This window comes from Jaculus jaculus, chromosome 4 (genome assembly GCF_020740685.1).
Source record: "Jaculus jaculus isolate mJacJac1 chromosome 4, mJacJac1.mat.Y.cur, whole genome shotgun sequence".
In the NCBI taxonomy this organism is placed as follows: Eukaryota; Metazoa; Chordata; class Mammalia; order Rodentia; family Dipodidae; genus Jaculus; species Jaculus jaculus.
The window spans coordinates 18251893-18265427 of NC_059105.1; the positions used below are offsets into that span (position 1 = coordinate 18251893).

Genomic DNA, 13535 nt, shown 5'->3' on the forward strand with positions numbered 1-13535 from the left:
CCTCCCTGCTGGACGAGCGCATGCATCGTCCATCGCAGAAGGGGACAAGGAAAAGCGACCTCAAACTCCGCGGGACTTGGCATCCGTCCGCCTTCTCCGATCCCAAACTCCGGGTTTTCTTGGTTCCCAGATCCGCGGACCCCCAGAGACAGACGGCAGGATCTGCCAATGGCAGGACGCAAAGCGTCAACTTTGTGTTCGCCCGCCACTCTCGGCCAGTGCGCGCCCGCGGCTCCCGAGTCCCGCCTTCCGCGTCGGGCGCCCCCTTCTGGTCAGGCGCGGTCGGCCGCCGTCTGCCGCCATCTTGTGTGTGGCGCAGGTCGGTTCTGGAGCCTCTCTCCGGCCGTCCTAGTCTTTCTTCTCACACAACAAACTTACTCGTTCGACAGCCAGCTGAGAGCGCGATGAGGCCGCTGGAGCCTTCGGCCTTTGACTTGTCTGCGTGATTTGGATTGCCACGTCACGCCACGCCTGCCCAGGCCAACGCCATCTTGAGTGTGGCGTCCGCATGGTTCTCTTTTCGGGGCTCCGCATGGTTTTTTTTTTCAAATGGCTCAAGTTTGAAGGAGTCCCCAAGGACTAACCCTATTGGCTCACAGGAGGGTTATTTTCCCCCTTTCTGCAGGGTTCACGTGCTAATCAGAGCTCTCAAAGTGTCCGGGAGGGGGGTACCTTCGATGATCGGGCAGGACCCTCGAGGGCTGGGGGGGAGGGGCTGTGGCGACGGCACGGTCCACTATGGGGCGGACGATGATCAGAGCAGTGGAAGGCGGGTACCGACATGAGATACGATTCCTGAGACCTGTTCTGTTCGTGGGCAGGAGCTCGTAACCGAGATCGAATCCCCCTCCTTACACGAGTGTGAGGGGGTGCGTAGCCCGCTCGTCGGCGGGCTCCGGACGCCCGCACTGGGGGTGGGTGGCGGGATTACTGTCCAGCGTGATCGAGGCGGCTAGGCGAGGAAGAGAGGGCAGCCTCGTCGCTCGTCGTTGGACTCACGTCCACTAGTAACTAGGGACAACTGTTAGTCGAAGGTGCCAAGGTGCGGGCTGGGCATGTCCGCGGGCACCGCCCGGGGCAAGCGCCGCCCAAAACTCGGCTTCCCTTCCCCCTCCCTGGCAGCCGTCGTGCGCCCGCCGCCGCCTCCTCTGCCCTCCCCCTCCTTCCGAGCAGCCGGGGAGGGGGAGGCGGGGGCTGGGCGGGCAGCTAGCTTTGCCGCGCTTTGGCTTTCTGCGTCAGAAGATCCAGCAAAACAGCAGCGGGAGCGCGCGTCTCCCCGTGCCCGCCCGCGCGCGTGCGCGTCCCCTTTTCCCGCGGCCTCGGCGCCGACAGAACCCAACAAACTCAAGACCCTGACTGACAGACAAGCAGGCGACTGCGCAGCGCGGGCCGCGCGGAGGCACTGCCGCTTTAAGCTCACTTGCCCATTGTTCGGAATCGAGCCAATGAAAGAACGCCCGCTCCCTGAGATTATCCAATAGCGTTGGGACTAGGGTGGCTAAGCTCCGCCCACTAATCTATATTAAAGGTTCTGGCGCCGCGTGAGTCCCCCACAGGCTGCTCGGAAAAGCCATCTTTGCATTGTTCCTGGTCTCCGTCTCTCCGCTCGCCGCAGACTCCACCGTCGCCTGCCTTCCCTCCCTCTCTCCGGCCGCGGACTCCGGCAGCCTTTTCGCCAGAGTCTTCGAACTCTCGCTTTCTCTTTCGCCCGCTGCACCGGCTCACCGGCGTGCCCCACCATGTCAGACGCGGCTGTGGACACCAGCTCCGAGATCACCACCAAGGTGAGGCTGGACGCCGCCCGCCCCCTCGGGGTCCGCGCGCAGCCACCGCCGCCGCGCGGCGGCTTGGCTCGGGCTAAGGCGGCTGCGGTTAGCTCCTGAGGAGTCCCTGGTCCGCGGGTAGCCCAGTGCCCCCCGCGCTGCCCACTCTTTTGTGTGCGGGGGAGGGGGCGGGAAGCGCGGCGGGCCGACGGCGCTGCGGTCGGGAGACGGGCCGGGCCGGCGGCTTCTGACGACGGGAGTCGTAGCGGGGGAGACGCCGGCCCTGCAGCGCTGGAAACTTGTTGTTTTGGGACTCGCTGGCGCGGCCGCGGGAGGAGCGGGGCCGGGTGGGGGGTCGTGGCCCTGTCGGCGCACGGAAATAACTTTGAAAGTCGGGCGCGATGGGAGTCGGAAGTGCCGCGTGCGTGTGCGGGCGCAGGCGGCTGCGGGAAGTGGCGGCGGGCGGACGCCTGCCGGGCCGGCCTGTCGCGCCGCTCTTTGTTCGGCGCCGGGTCGCGGGCTTTCGCGCCGTGTAGCGGGCCGGCAAGGAGCGTACTCGGGACGTCGGGCCGCGACGTCGGGAGGCGGAGGTGTGAAGGGGCTACCGCGTCGTCGGCCAGGCCGCCGTGGGTGGTCGCCGTCTGCGGGGAAGGGTGCCGGGAGCGGGCTCCGCGGGTTTCCCGGGCCGTGCGGGGCTTGACCCCGGCGGCGAGCCCACGCGCCGGAGGCGGCGAAGAGGGAAGGCGAGGGGCGGCGAGGGGCGTCCTCCCACGGGGCCCGGGCGGGCGGGCGCGCGCTGCGGTCGCCGCGGCCGGGTGGTTGCTAGTTGTCGCCCGAGTCCTCCCGGCGGCCGCGGCCCCGCTTCGTTCGGTGCGCCGCCCGCCTGCCCCGGGGAGCGTCTCCGCCCTCGGCGGGCGCGCGGCGTGGCCGGAGGACCGCCCTTTTTTCACCCCTGAAATTTTGGCTCTCGTCTGCGCCTCGCTCGTCGCCCGGCGGGAACGAGCTCCAGTGCCCTTGGCGTCTCCTTAAGTTGGGCGGCCCTGCCGTCACCTTCGCTAATCCCGGTTGGCGACCCTCGGGGACGAACGGACCTCGTAGTCTAGGATCTCGGGAGGAGTTGTCATCGGTCCCCCTCCTACCGGGCCTGGGAACGGGTTTCGGGGCGCCCTTCCCTCCTCCCTGCGCGGGCCTCCGCACTACTTCTCCCTGAGGTGAACTCCCGCGAGGCGCGCGACGAAGAGCCCCGGGGAGCGCGCTCCCGACGGCCCCGATCCGCGGGGCCCGAGCAGTCCGTCGACCTCACGTCGGGCGGCCTCCCGCGGGACGTTGCCCGCCAAATTCGGCGACGGAAGCGGTAGCGGGGCGTGTGCCCGCAGGGGCAGGGCTGACGGGCGAGAAGCGGGCACGCCGGCGGGTCGTGGGCTCGTTGAGGCGAACGCTGCCCGTGGGCTTGCCAGTCTCCAGAGCCCGGGCGCACTCGGCGGACCTGGGCCACGTGCTCCGTGCGCGCGGTGCGTGCCGAGGCCCGCGCGCGTCGTCTGCCGGGCGGGGGTTGTGCGCCTGCGCAGCGGCTCCACCCCGCCCCCACTCCCTCCCCGGGGTTTCGGCCGCTAGGGGGCGGGAGCGGGCGCGAACCCGCCGACAGGTGCCCCACCGGTCTCCCTGGGTAGCGCCCGGGCGTCTCCCAGCGCTCGGGTCTCGGGTGCATGTCGGCGTGGGTGGCCGAGCGGGCGGAAAAAGTTACGGGGCAGTGCGGCTTCTGAGGTGTGTGGTGTCGCGGACGCCATGAGGCCACTGGCCTCGTGTGCAAGGCGGCTCCTTCCAAGGGACGGGAGGGGAGTTCGCGACTTGAGTTTCTTAAGGGGTCCGCATTTGACCGTCTCTCGGGCCCCGGCGGCCCTGGTGGCCCGCTTTCCTTCCTGGATTCGTCCGTCTCTGAGCGCTCCCTCGTCGCAGGCCCCGCCCACCCTCCACTACCTTATTTATTTATGGCACTCCTAGCTGCTGCCTTCCAAGAAAGCCTTATGAGGGCGGAGCTCCAGCTGGAAACAAGTAGTCCTCGTTAGGCGACGGCTCCAGGCCTATCGGCCTGGCCCGGCGGGTTTTCAGCTCTAAAGCTGAGAAATTGTGGGCAATGGGTCCACCAAAGTGGGCGCCTTTTGAGTGTGTCTGGAGCTGGGAGGTTAAGGAAAATAGGTTACAGGCAGTGGTTGCCCCCGCTCCCTGCCCGTCTGAGGTAGCTAATCTTTTGCTTGCCATGTTTTATTCTGAAGACTTAACTGGTTTCCTCTTGCCTTGTGAAGGATTTGAAGGAAAAGAAGGAAGTTGTGGAGGAGGCAGAGAATGGAAGAGAAGCCCCTGCCAATGGGAATGCTGTGAGTGTCCTTGCTCCTATCTACCCCAAGTAGTTTTTTCCCTCTGATTAGGCTAGGAAGTCCCTGGGGGGGCATTGATATACGGGTTTCTTCACGGTGTTGACATCACTTCTAGTGAGGGACAAGAGTGCTAGCCATATTCTGTCTTCCAGCTTTGAAGCAATTGGCTAATAACTGATATATATACATGTATTTTTTGTTGTGCAGAATGAGGAAAATGGAGAACAGGAGGGTGACAATGAGGTAGATGAAGAAGAAGAAGAAGGTGGGGAGGAAGAGGAGGAGGAGGAAGAAGGTGATGGTGAGTATTTATGTCTCTCCAGCTTTGAGCTCTTTCTTTGGCATTTTGTTTGTTTTCTGAAGCAGAATTGAACTCTAGGGTAGGCTGGGCTTGAACTTGGTGGCAACCCTCCTGCCTAGCTTCGAGTGTCTGGGAATATAGGCCTGTAAGCCACCTCACCTGGTTTTCTTGGCCTTTTCTGTAGGAGTGGAGTGGTTGGAGTTCTGGAGGGACCTCTTGTGGATAGTGTCTTCCCCTATAAAAGACTGGTTAATCTGGTGTTAGTCCTGCGCACTAATTCGGGAAGTGTTAGGGACCTTAAAACTATGGTACAGTTGGCATCGGCTGTGTGGTTTACTTGTTGGTCCTTGTTTCCCTGTTTCTCTCCAGGTGAGGAAGAGGATGGAGATGAAGATGAGGAGGCGGAGGCAGCTACGGGCAAGCGGGCAGCTGAAGATGATGAGGTAGGTTTTGGCCAGTGAGGGGTGTGGGATGTCTAGTAACCCCCTGCCTCTGGAAGTTAGACTGCCCCTGAGGCATTGATGCTGGAGATGGAGGTCTTATGGCTTACATCTTAAAGCAGAAATGGGAAAGGGCCCAGCCCCACTTTATTTTACTGCAGGCCTGGGAGGGATTTTGGTTTTTTAAGATCTAAGCAGGAGCAGAGGTATGGTGGCAAGGCTTAATGTCTGACACTGTTTTCTGCCCAGGATGATGATGTTGATACCAAGAAGCAGAAGACTGATGAGGATGACTAGACAGCAAAAAAGGAAAAGTTATTGAAAAAAGGCCACCGTGACCTATTCACCCTCCACTTCCCGTCTCAGAATCTAAACGTGGTCACCTTCGAGTAGAGAAGCAGGCCCGCCCGCCAACCACGGGCAGCGCCACCCGCAGATGACACACGCTCTTCACCACCCCACCAAAACCACAATGAGAATTTGCAACAGGGGAGGAGAAAACCAAAACTTCCGAGGCCCTGCTTTTTTTCTTAAAAGTACTTTAAAAGGAAAATTTGTTTGTATTTTTTATTTACATTTTATATTTTTGTACATATTGTTAGGGGTCAGCCATTTTTAATGATAACGGATGACCAGACCAGCCTTCAGAGCGTTCTCTGTCCTACTTCTGACTTTACTTGTGGTGTGACCATGTTCATTATAATCTCAAAGGAGAAAAAAAAAAAAAACCTTGTAAAAAAAACAAAAAAAAAAACAAAAAAACAATCTTATTCCGAGCATTCCAGTAACTTTTTTTGTGTATGTACCTAGCTGTACTATAAGTAGTTGGTTTGTATGAGATGGTTAAAAAGGCCAAAGATAAAAGGTTTCTTTTTTTCCTTTTTTGTCTATGAAGTTGCTGTTTATTTTTTTGGCCTGTTTGATGTATGTGTGAAACAATGTCCAACAATAAACCGGAATTTTATTTTGCTGAGTTGTTCTAACAAAGCTTTCTCAAGCCTGGTTTTTGTGTGCCAGCTTCTTTGTACTTGACACTTCTGCCTCTACTTCCTTAAACTCTGGGATTACAGGTATGTGTGCCACCACCACTACACTCAGCATATAGGGCCTGTTCAGGCCAGGGGAAGAAATGTAGACAACCTGCTGGACTGGAAGACTTTTCCCTTGGGCAGTAGGCTTGGTGTGGGTGGTTAGGACAGGGCTAAGGGGACATTAGTGAGGCTGTCTACTGGTTCAGTTCCCTCCTGATTGTAGCAACAGCCTTTTCTTGGGAATTAGTACTCCACTGGATGCCAAATGTTGGTCCTGGTGTTAAGGAAGTGTCTCCAGACACTGGAGAAATGTGTTGCATGTGGAGCCAGTGGCACAAGCCAGATACCCTGTGCCAATATAGGGGCTCCTCCCAGTTGTGGCCTTGCATGTAGTACGGACTTAGCTGCTCAACTCAGCCTTCCCCCTTGTGGTGGTATATCCTACCTACCAAGACTTCAAGACTATGCAGTGGATTTTTTTTTTTTTTTTGGAAGGGTAGCTGAGGATGGACCTGGAACTCACTAGGTAGTCTTGGTGGCAATCCTCCCTGTGCCTCCCAAATACTGAGACTAAAAGGCATGGGCCACTGTTCGTTTTTAATGTTCTGAAAAGCCTGATACATACAACCTTAGCCTTGCCAGCTCTGGTCTCTAGGAGAAAGTCATTTGGTTAATAGCAGAAGCCACCTTGCCTTTTTGCACATTGAGTGGGCAATCTGGTTTTCAGACCTGGGGTGTGGGAATAAGCTGTAGAGGGTACCATGCTTGCTGCACATAAGGGTAATAAGAGCCCAATAACTTGGGTGGAGGTGGCACTTCAGGGATGGAGGATTGTTCCCAGATCCTTAACCTGATGGCAGGGGCCTGGAGGCGTGGGGTGTAGCTGTGCAAGACTCATTGCTGTCTTGCCTAGTGAGTGCCCCAGCTATGGTCCTAATGAGGTCAGAGTAAGGGAGCCACTAGCCTTGGAGTTCCTGCCACAGTCTAGTGGGGGGGGGGGGCAGTGGTAAGTGGGTAGAGGGGCACAGGTACTAAACTCCCCCACATGTAATTCCAGTGGATTGGTTTAAGGCTATGTATGTAAGATCCTGTCTCCATACATCCCTGCCCCCTACCAAAAATCTAAACCAGGTACCGTAGCTCACGCCTTTAATCACAGCACTCTGGGAGACAGGATTGCCACGAGTTCAAGGAACTACAGTTCCACATCAGCCTGAGCAAGACTACCTTGAAAAACCAAAAAAGAAACTGGTACTCCAGCCTTTCCTGATGGGAGAGGAGGCATTGTCTTCACTAAGGAGTCCTGTCTACAAGATGGTTTGAGTCTGGGTAAGGGGCAACTTGTGAGAAGGGCTATTTATGAAGTACACCAAAAACTACAAAAAAAAAAAAAAAAACACAAGGAAAACTGAAATATCCTTTTCCATTTCAGCTGATACTGGAGAATGGTAAGGGTAGGGGATGAGTTAGCAGTGCTGGGGCAGCTTTCTGACTAGGACTGTGTTGGGTGCTAGTGTGCGGTGTGAGGACCAGATTCCTAGGAAGTTGTGAAGGGGTTTAAGCACAAAATGTCTGGAGATTGAAACGCTATTCAAAAGGCAGGGCTGTTACCAGGTGTGGTGGCATACGCCTTTAATTCCAACACTTGGGAGGCAGAGATAGGATTGCTGTGAGTTCGAGGCCACCCTGAGAGAGAGACTACCGGTCAGCCTGATCTAGAGTGAGACCCTACCTCCAAAAACACAGAAGGCAGGGCCAGAGTTAAGGGGTGGTGCTGGGAGGGAGAGAAATGGGAACTTGAAGACAGTTCTAGAGACAAGGTCTTCCAGCCTACTCCTGTAGCTCCCCCGTTTTACATCTCACTCCACCTTTGGGCTAGAAGAAGGATCATTTATAGTAGCTGAAGCTTAGCCCTGGGCTGCTTGGGCCACCCTCCAGCATGGAGCTACCCATATCGGACAAGATTGGGGCTTTGGTAGGACTTCCTGTGCCTGCCCAATAGTCTCCGGATGCTGGCTCTTTCAGAAAAGAAAAGAAGGCCTGCCCCTGTGTCCTGCTAGGCCAGCTCAGTCCGGGATGCTCCCAAGCTTAGAGCACAGGAAGGGAGGTCTCTAAAAAGCAGATAAGGGCCCATGACAGTCATGAATGGAGCTGCGATTGCTGTTTGCTGGGCCCCACTATCTGCAAAATGGGACAATAGCATGAGCTTAAACCAGACATCAGTGCTGCCTTGGTAGGGTTTGTGAAGACATCTAAACCTGCACTGAGCATGCATCCTTCCTAGCATAGCAGGTTTGTCCTGTGCAGCCCTTGCAGTGGAGCACGCTTTCCCCTCTATAATGCCTAGTTAGGCCTCCCAAAGAACTCTAGTTGAAACATTCGCGAGCGGTGGGCGCCCTCTAGTGTCCACAGAGGGAATAAAGGGGCTGGCTGGATTCTGTGCAGTCCGGTAAAGCAGCTCCTTCAATGGGCCAGGGCCAGCGGCCTTAGCCACCATCTACCTTTCCCCTTCTCTAAACTTGCCTCCCTCTCTTGAGCTGCAACTCCATTTATGTGGACTCAGTGTCCCTTCCTTGTGGACACTGCTTCATGGAGCTGGAAACCCTGGTCCATCTTTAAGGCCCTCAATCTGATCTTGTGTTGCAGGCGTGGCTTACCCCTATACCCACCAACCTAATCCCTGATTCAGGTGTGCTTCCTTTTTTTTTTTTATTTGACAGAAATAGGGAGGGAGAGAGAAAATGGGTGTGCCAGGGCTTCTAGCCACTGCAAACAAACTCCAGACACATGTGCCACCATGTGCATCTGTCTAACATGGGTCCTAGGGGATTGAACCTGCATCCTTTGGCTCTGCAGGCAAATGCCATCCCTCCAGCCCCAATTTTTTTTTTTTTTACTTTTTACTTATTTTAGGTAGGTCTCATTCTAGCCCAGGTTAACCTGGAATCCATTTTGTATTCTCAAGGTGGCCTCGAACTCACGGAGATCCTCTGCCTCCCAAGTGCTGGGATTAAAGGTGTGCGCCACCATACCCAGCCTATGTGCTCCAATTTTAAAGTGTAGCTGAGTTGTCCTTCCCACACCATAAGTCTTGTGGGCAAGGGTAGAACCAACTATGGAAGGGTGCAAGGCTGTCCATAGGATCTTAGCCTGTACTCAGAGGTTTGGCCTGAACTCAATTTATAAAACAGGTAAAATGGGGCTGGAGAGATGGCTCAGCAGTTGCCTCCAGAGCCTAATGACCCAGGTTCAATTCCCCTGTACCCATGTGAGCCAGATGGACAAAGTGGCTGGAGTTTGTTTGCAGTGGTGAGAGGCCCTGGTGTGCCTATTCTCTCTTTCTGTCTGTCTCTGTGTGCTTGTAAATAAATATTTTTAAAAAACCAGCTAAAAGCTGGGCGTGGTGGCGCATGCCTTTAATCCCAGCACTGGGGAGGCAGAGGTAGGAGGATCACTGTGAGTTCAAGGCCACCCTGAGGCTACAGAGTGAATTCCAGGTCAGCCTGGACTAGAGTGAAACCCTACCTCAAAAAAACCAAAAATAGGGCTAGAGAGATGGCGTAGCGGTTAAGCGTTTGCCTGTGAAGCCTAAGGACCCCGGTTCGAGGCTCAGCTCCCCAGGTCCCACGTTAGCCAGATGCACAAGGGGGCGCACGCGTCTGGAGTTCGTTTGCAGAGGCTGGAAGCCCTGGCACACCCATTCTCTCTCTCTCCCTCTACCTGTCTTTCTGTGTCTGTCGCTCTCAAATAAATAAATAAATAAAATTAAAAAAATAGTAATAAATAAAATAAAAAATAAAAAAAAATAAAAACCAGCTAAAATGTTTTAAGGCCACTGGGCCCACTGTGTTCACATATGGTTTAATGTAATATGCATTACTTGAAGAAATGGCCTGGTGGCTAGTGTGGATTCCATGAAGTCCAGAGCACTGAGCTTACAGCATGTGTGCCCAGGGGCTCTCTAGCAAAGCTGCTCCCATAGCAACAAGAAGTGCCAGGTGGTCACTTGAGACAAACTAATTTCATATGCACCCTGAAGTGGGCCCGGCTGTGAGACTCTTGGTAGAGGTGAAGTCTGTTACAAGGAGTTGCTGTTGAATATTCCAAAATGTTTTTTGGTTTTTCAAGGTAGGGTCTCACTCTAGCCCAGGCTGATCTGGAATTCACTATGTAGTCTCAGGGTGGCCTCGAACTCAGTGATCCTTCTACCTCTGCCTCCCTAGTGCTGGTATTAAAGGTGTGTGCTATCACACCCAGCTACCAAAATGTTTTTTAAAACTTTTTTATTATTTATTTATTTGAGAGTGACAGACAGAAAAAGGCAGATAGAGAGAGAATGGGTGCGCCAGGGCCTCCAGCAAACAAACGAACTCCAGACGCATGCACCCCCTTGTGCATCTGGCTAAGGTGGGTCCTGGGGAATCAAGCCTCGAACCGGGATCTTTAGGCTTCACAGGCAAGCACTTAACCACTAAGCCATCTCTCCAGCCCCCAAAATGTGTTTACCACTAGTAACTTCCATTCTCTTGGTGAAAAATCACCTGAATTACTGTGCCCACTTGTTCCCTGGAGAATGATCCTCTTATTCATCTCTCAGATAAGTCTAAGGTGAAACATATGACTTGGCTGGCCATACTGACTGGGTCAGAGTTGGCTCATGACCCAAGTCAACCAATTAGAGGGAGCCCTGGGATTAAATATATATATATATATATATATATAAAATTTCCAGGTAGGGTCTCACTCTAGCCCAGACTGCTCTGGAATTCACTATGTAGTCTCAGACTGGCCTCGAACTCACAGTGATCTTCCAACCTTTGCCTCCCTAGTGCTGGGATGAAAGGCATGTGCTACCACATCTGGCAATGAGAGGATGGGAACACCAGGGCCTGCAGCCACTGCAAATGAACTCCAGATGCACATACCACCTTGTGCATCTGGCTTATGTGGGTACTGGGGAATCAAACTCTGGTTGTTAGGCTTTGCAGGCAAGCACCTTAACCACTGAGCAATCTCTCCAGCTCCACCCACCAAATTAAAAAAACTTAATTTATTTATGAGACAGAAAGAAACAGGGAGAGAGAGAGAATGGGCAGTCCAGGGCCTCTAACCACTGCAAATGAACTCCAGAAATCCGGCTTATGTGGGTCCTGCCTGGGGAATCAAACCTAGGTCCTTTGGCTTTGCAGGCAAGCACCACCAGTAAGCCATCTCTCCAGCCCCTCCATTTTTTTTTTTTTTTTTTAAGGCAGGGTTTTACTCTATCCTAGGCTGACCTGGAATTTACTTTGTAATCCAGGCTGCTCTCCAATTCACTGTGATCCTCCTACCTCAGCCTCCTGAGTGCTGGGATTAAAGGTATGCACCACCATGTCTGGCCAATTTTTGGCTTTGCAGACAAGCACCTTAAGAGCTAAGCCATCTCTCTAGCCCATAGTGCATGCTTTTAATTCCAGCACTTAGGAGGCAGAGGTAGAAGGATCATCATTGAGTTCAGGACCACCCTGGGACTACATAGTGAATTCCAGGTCGGCCTGGGCTACAGTGAGACCCTTCCTTCAAAAAACTACAAAAGAGAGAGATAGAATGGGTGTGCCAAGACCTCCTGCCACTGTCAACAAACTTCAGACAGTTGCACAGCTTTGTGCATCAGGTTTTAAGCAGATGCCTTTAATCACTGAGCCATCTCTCCAGCCCCAATTTTTAAATTTTTGGTTTTGGGAATTTAGGTCAAAAGGCTGGATCTGCAGGCCATCTAGAGGTGCAAAATTGAGCCTCTAGAGAGGCCCAGGAACTTCAAGTTCTGGTGACACTGATTGTACCCCTCCCCCGCCCTGGCCCCCAGTCCAGCTTGCCTGAGCTAGATCAATCTCGGGCTGTTCACCTGTATAAACCAGTAAATTTCCTGGTTAGATTGGACTTCCTGTTGTCTGTAGCTGAAAAGAACTACTAAATGGAGGCGGGAGGGAAGTAGGGATGCAGTTCAGGGGCAGAGCACTTGCCTAGCACCACAAGTAAACAAATAGGGAGAATGCTGGGCTTATGCTCCAGTCTAACCATGAATGAAGACAGCCTGAGGAAAAGAGTCCAGAGGTGGAGAGGGGAATCCCTCCTCTTGAGTGGCTTCCAGACTGGGAGGCACACAGGGAGGTGAGTCAGCCTCATGAGAGGCCACTGTTCGGGGCCATCTCTTAGAATTCTGGTCCCTCTGGTATCACTCCCAACTGGTGAGGATGGCCATCTGACTGGTCCACCTGGAAGGCTGAAGTGTTTTCTCTCTTCTCCAGCCTATGGGGACGTCTGACCTCACAGCACTGCCACCTGAGCCTCACAGAGGAACTCCCCTTCGATGGGCCCAGCTGCATGGGGACGCTCCCGGGTAAGGGATGAGACTTGTTTTCAGACAGCTTGGTGCCTCTGCCTGAGAAACGGGAGGCAAGAGGCCACCTGCTTGTTTGAAGTTCTGGGTTAAGTGATAGGAAAAGGGTCTTCTTGCAAGAATTCACTGGGTTTTCAACATACCCAAAGGTGTTGAGTCCCTGAGAGGAAAGTTTAACATCCTGCTTGCTCTAAATTTATTTGACCTGGATTTTTTCTTTCAATAGAGCCAATTAACATACTGAAGGGCACTGTGTCCCCAAAAAGCTGATCTTGCAAAACACAGACCCTCACCAGGGCTCGGGGAAGAGTTGCTGAACTAGACAGACAGTGGATTCCTTTGGGAACTGGTTCCACTTCTTGCTTAGAACCCTGCATGGCCTCTGCTTCCTGCTGCTGTAGGCAGTTTGGGCTTTGTGCTCAGCACAAAGCAGGAGGCGCATGCCCTTGGTCAAGGAGGTAACTGGTGCTAGCAGGTGGGGAAAACATCAAGTGGTGGAAACTGGTTCAGATCCATCTAGAGGGCATTTTGACCCTATGTATTAAGGTCCCAAAAATAAAGTCAAGGGGCTGGAGAGATGGCTTAGCGGTTAAGGCTCTTGCCTATGGAGCCTAAAGACCCAGGCTCAATTCCCCAGAACTCACGTAAGCCAAATGCACATGGTAGCACTTGCTTCTGGAGTTGGTTTGCAGTGGCTAGAGGCATGCATTCTCTCTATCTGCCTCTCTCTCTCTCTCTCTCAAATAAATAAAAAATATTAAGCTGGCTGGGCATGGTAACACATGCCTTTAATCCTAGCACTCGGAAGGCAGAGGTAGGAGTTTGAGTTTGAGGGCACCCTGAGACTACATAGAGAATTCCAGGTCAGCCTGGGGCTAAAGTGAACCCCAACCTCGAAGTCAAACAATAAAAAAAATATTTATTTGAGAGAGAGAGAGAGAAGGGGTGAGGGAGAGAATGGGCATGCCAGGGCCTCTAGCCACTGCAAACGAACTCCAGATGCATGTGCCTCTGGCTTTACATGGGTACTAGGGAATCAAACCTGGGTCCTTAGGCTTTGCAGAAAAGTGCCTTAACTGCTGAGCCATCTCTCCAGCCCCTATTTTTTTATTATTAATATTTATTTACTTTATTTATTTGGGAGAGAGAGAAATAAACAAATTCCAGCATCTGGCTTATGTGGGTACTCGGTAATTGAACCTGGGTCCTTTGGTTCACAGGCAAGTGCCTTAACCAATAAGCCATC

At 53.6% G+C, this 13535-nt stretch overlaps 1 protein-coding gene across 1 annotated transcript; it reads left to right on the forward strand.

The window, feature by feature from the left end:
• Nucleotides 1–1537: 1537 nt before the first annotated feature.
• Nucleotides 1538–5866, forward strand: Ptma (prothymosin alpha). The gene is made up of 5 exons (XM_012949612.2): nucleotides 1538–1784; nucleotides 4067–4138; nucleotides 4346–4439; nucleotides 4809–4882; nucleotides 5129–5866. Exons 1-5 carry the CDS (start codon nucleotides 1740–1742, stop codon nucleotides 5174–5176), a joined length of 333 nt encoding a protein of 110 aa, XP_012805066.1. The 5' UTR covers nucleotides 1538–1739; the 3' UTR covers nucleotides 5177–5866.
• The last annotated feature ends 7669 nt before the right edge of the window (nucleotides 5867–13535 follow it).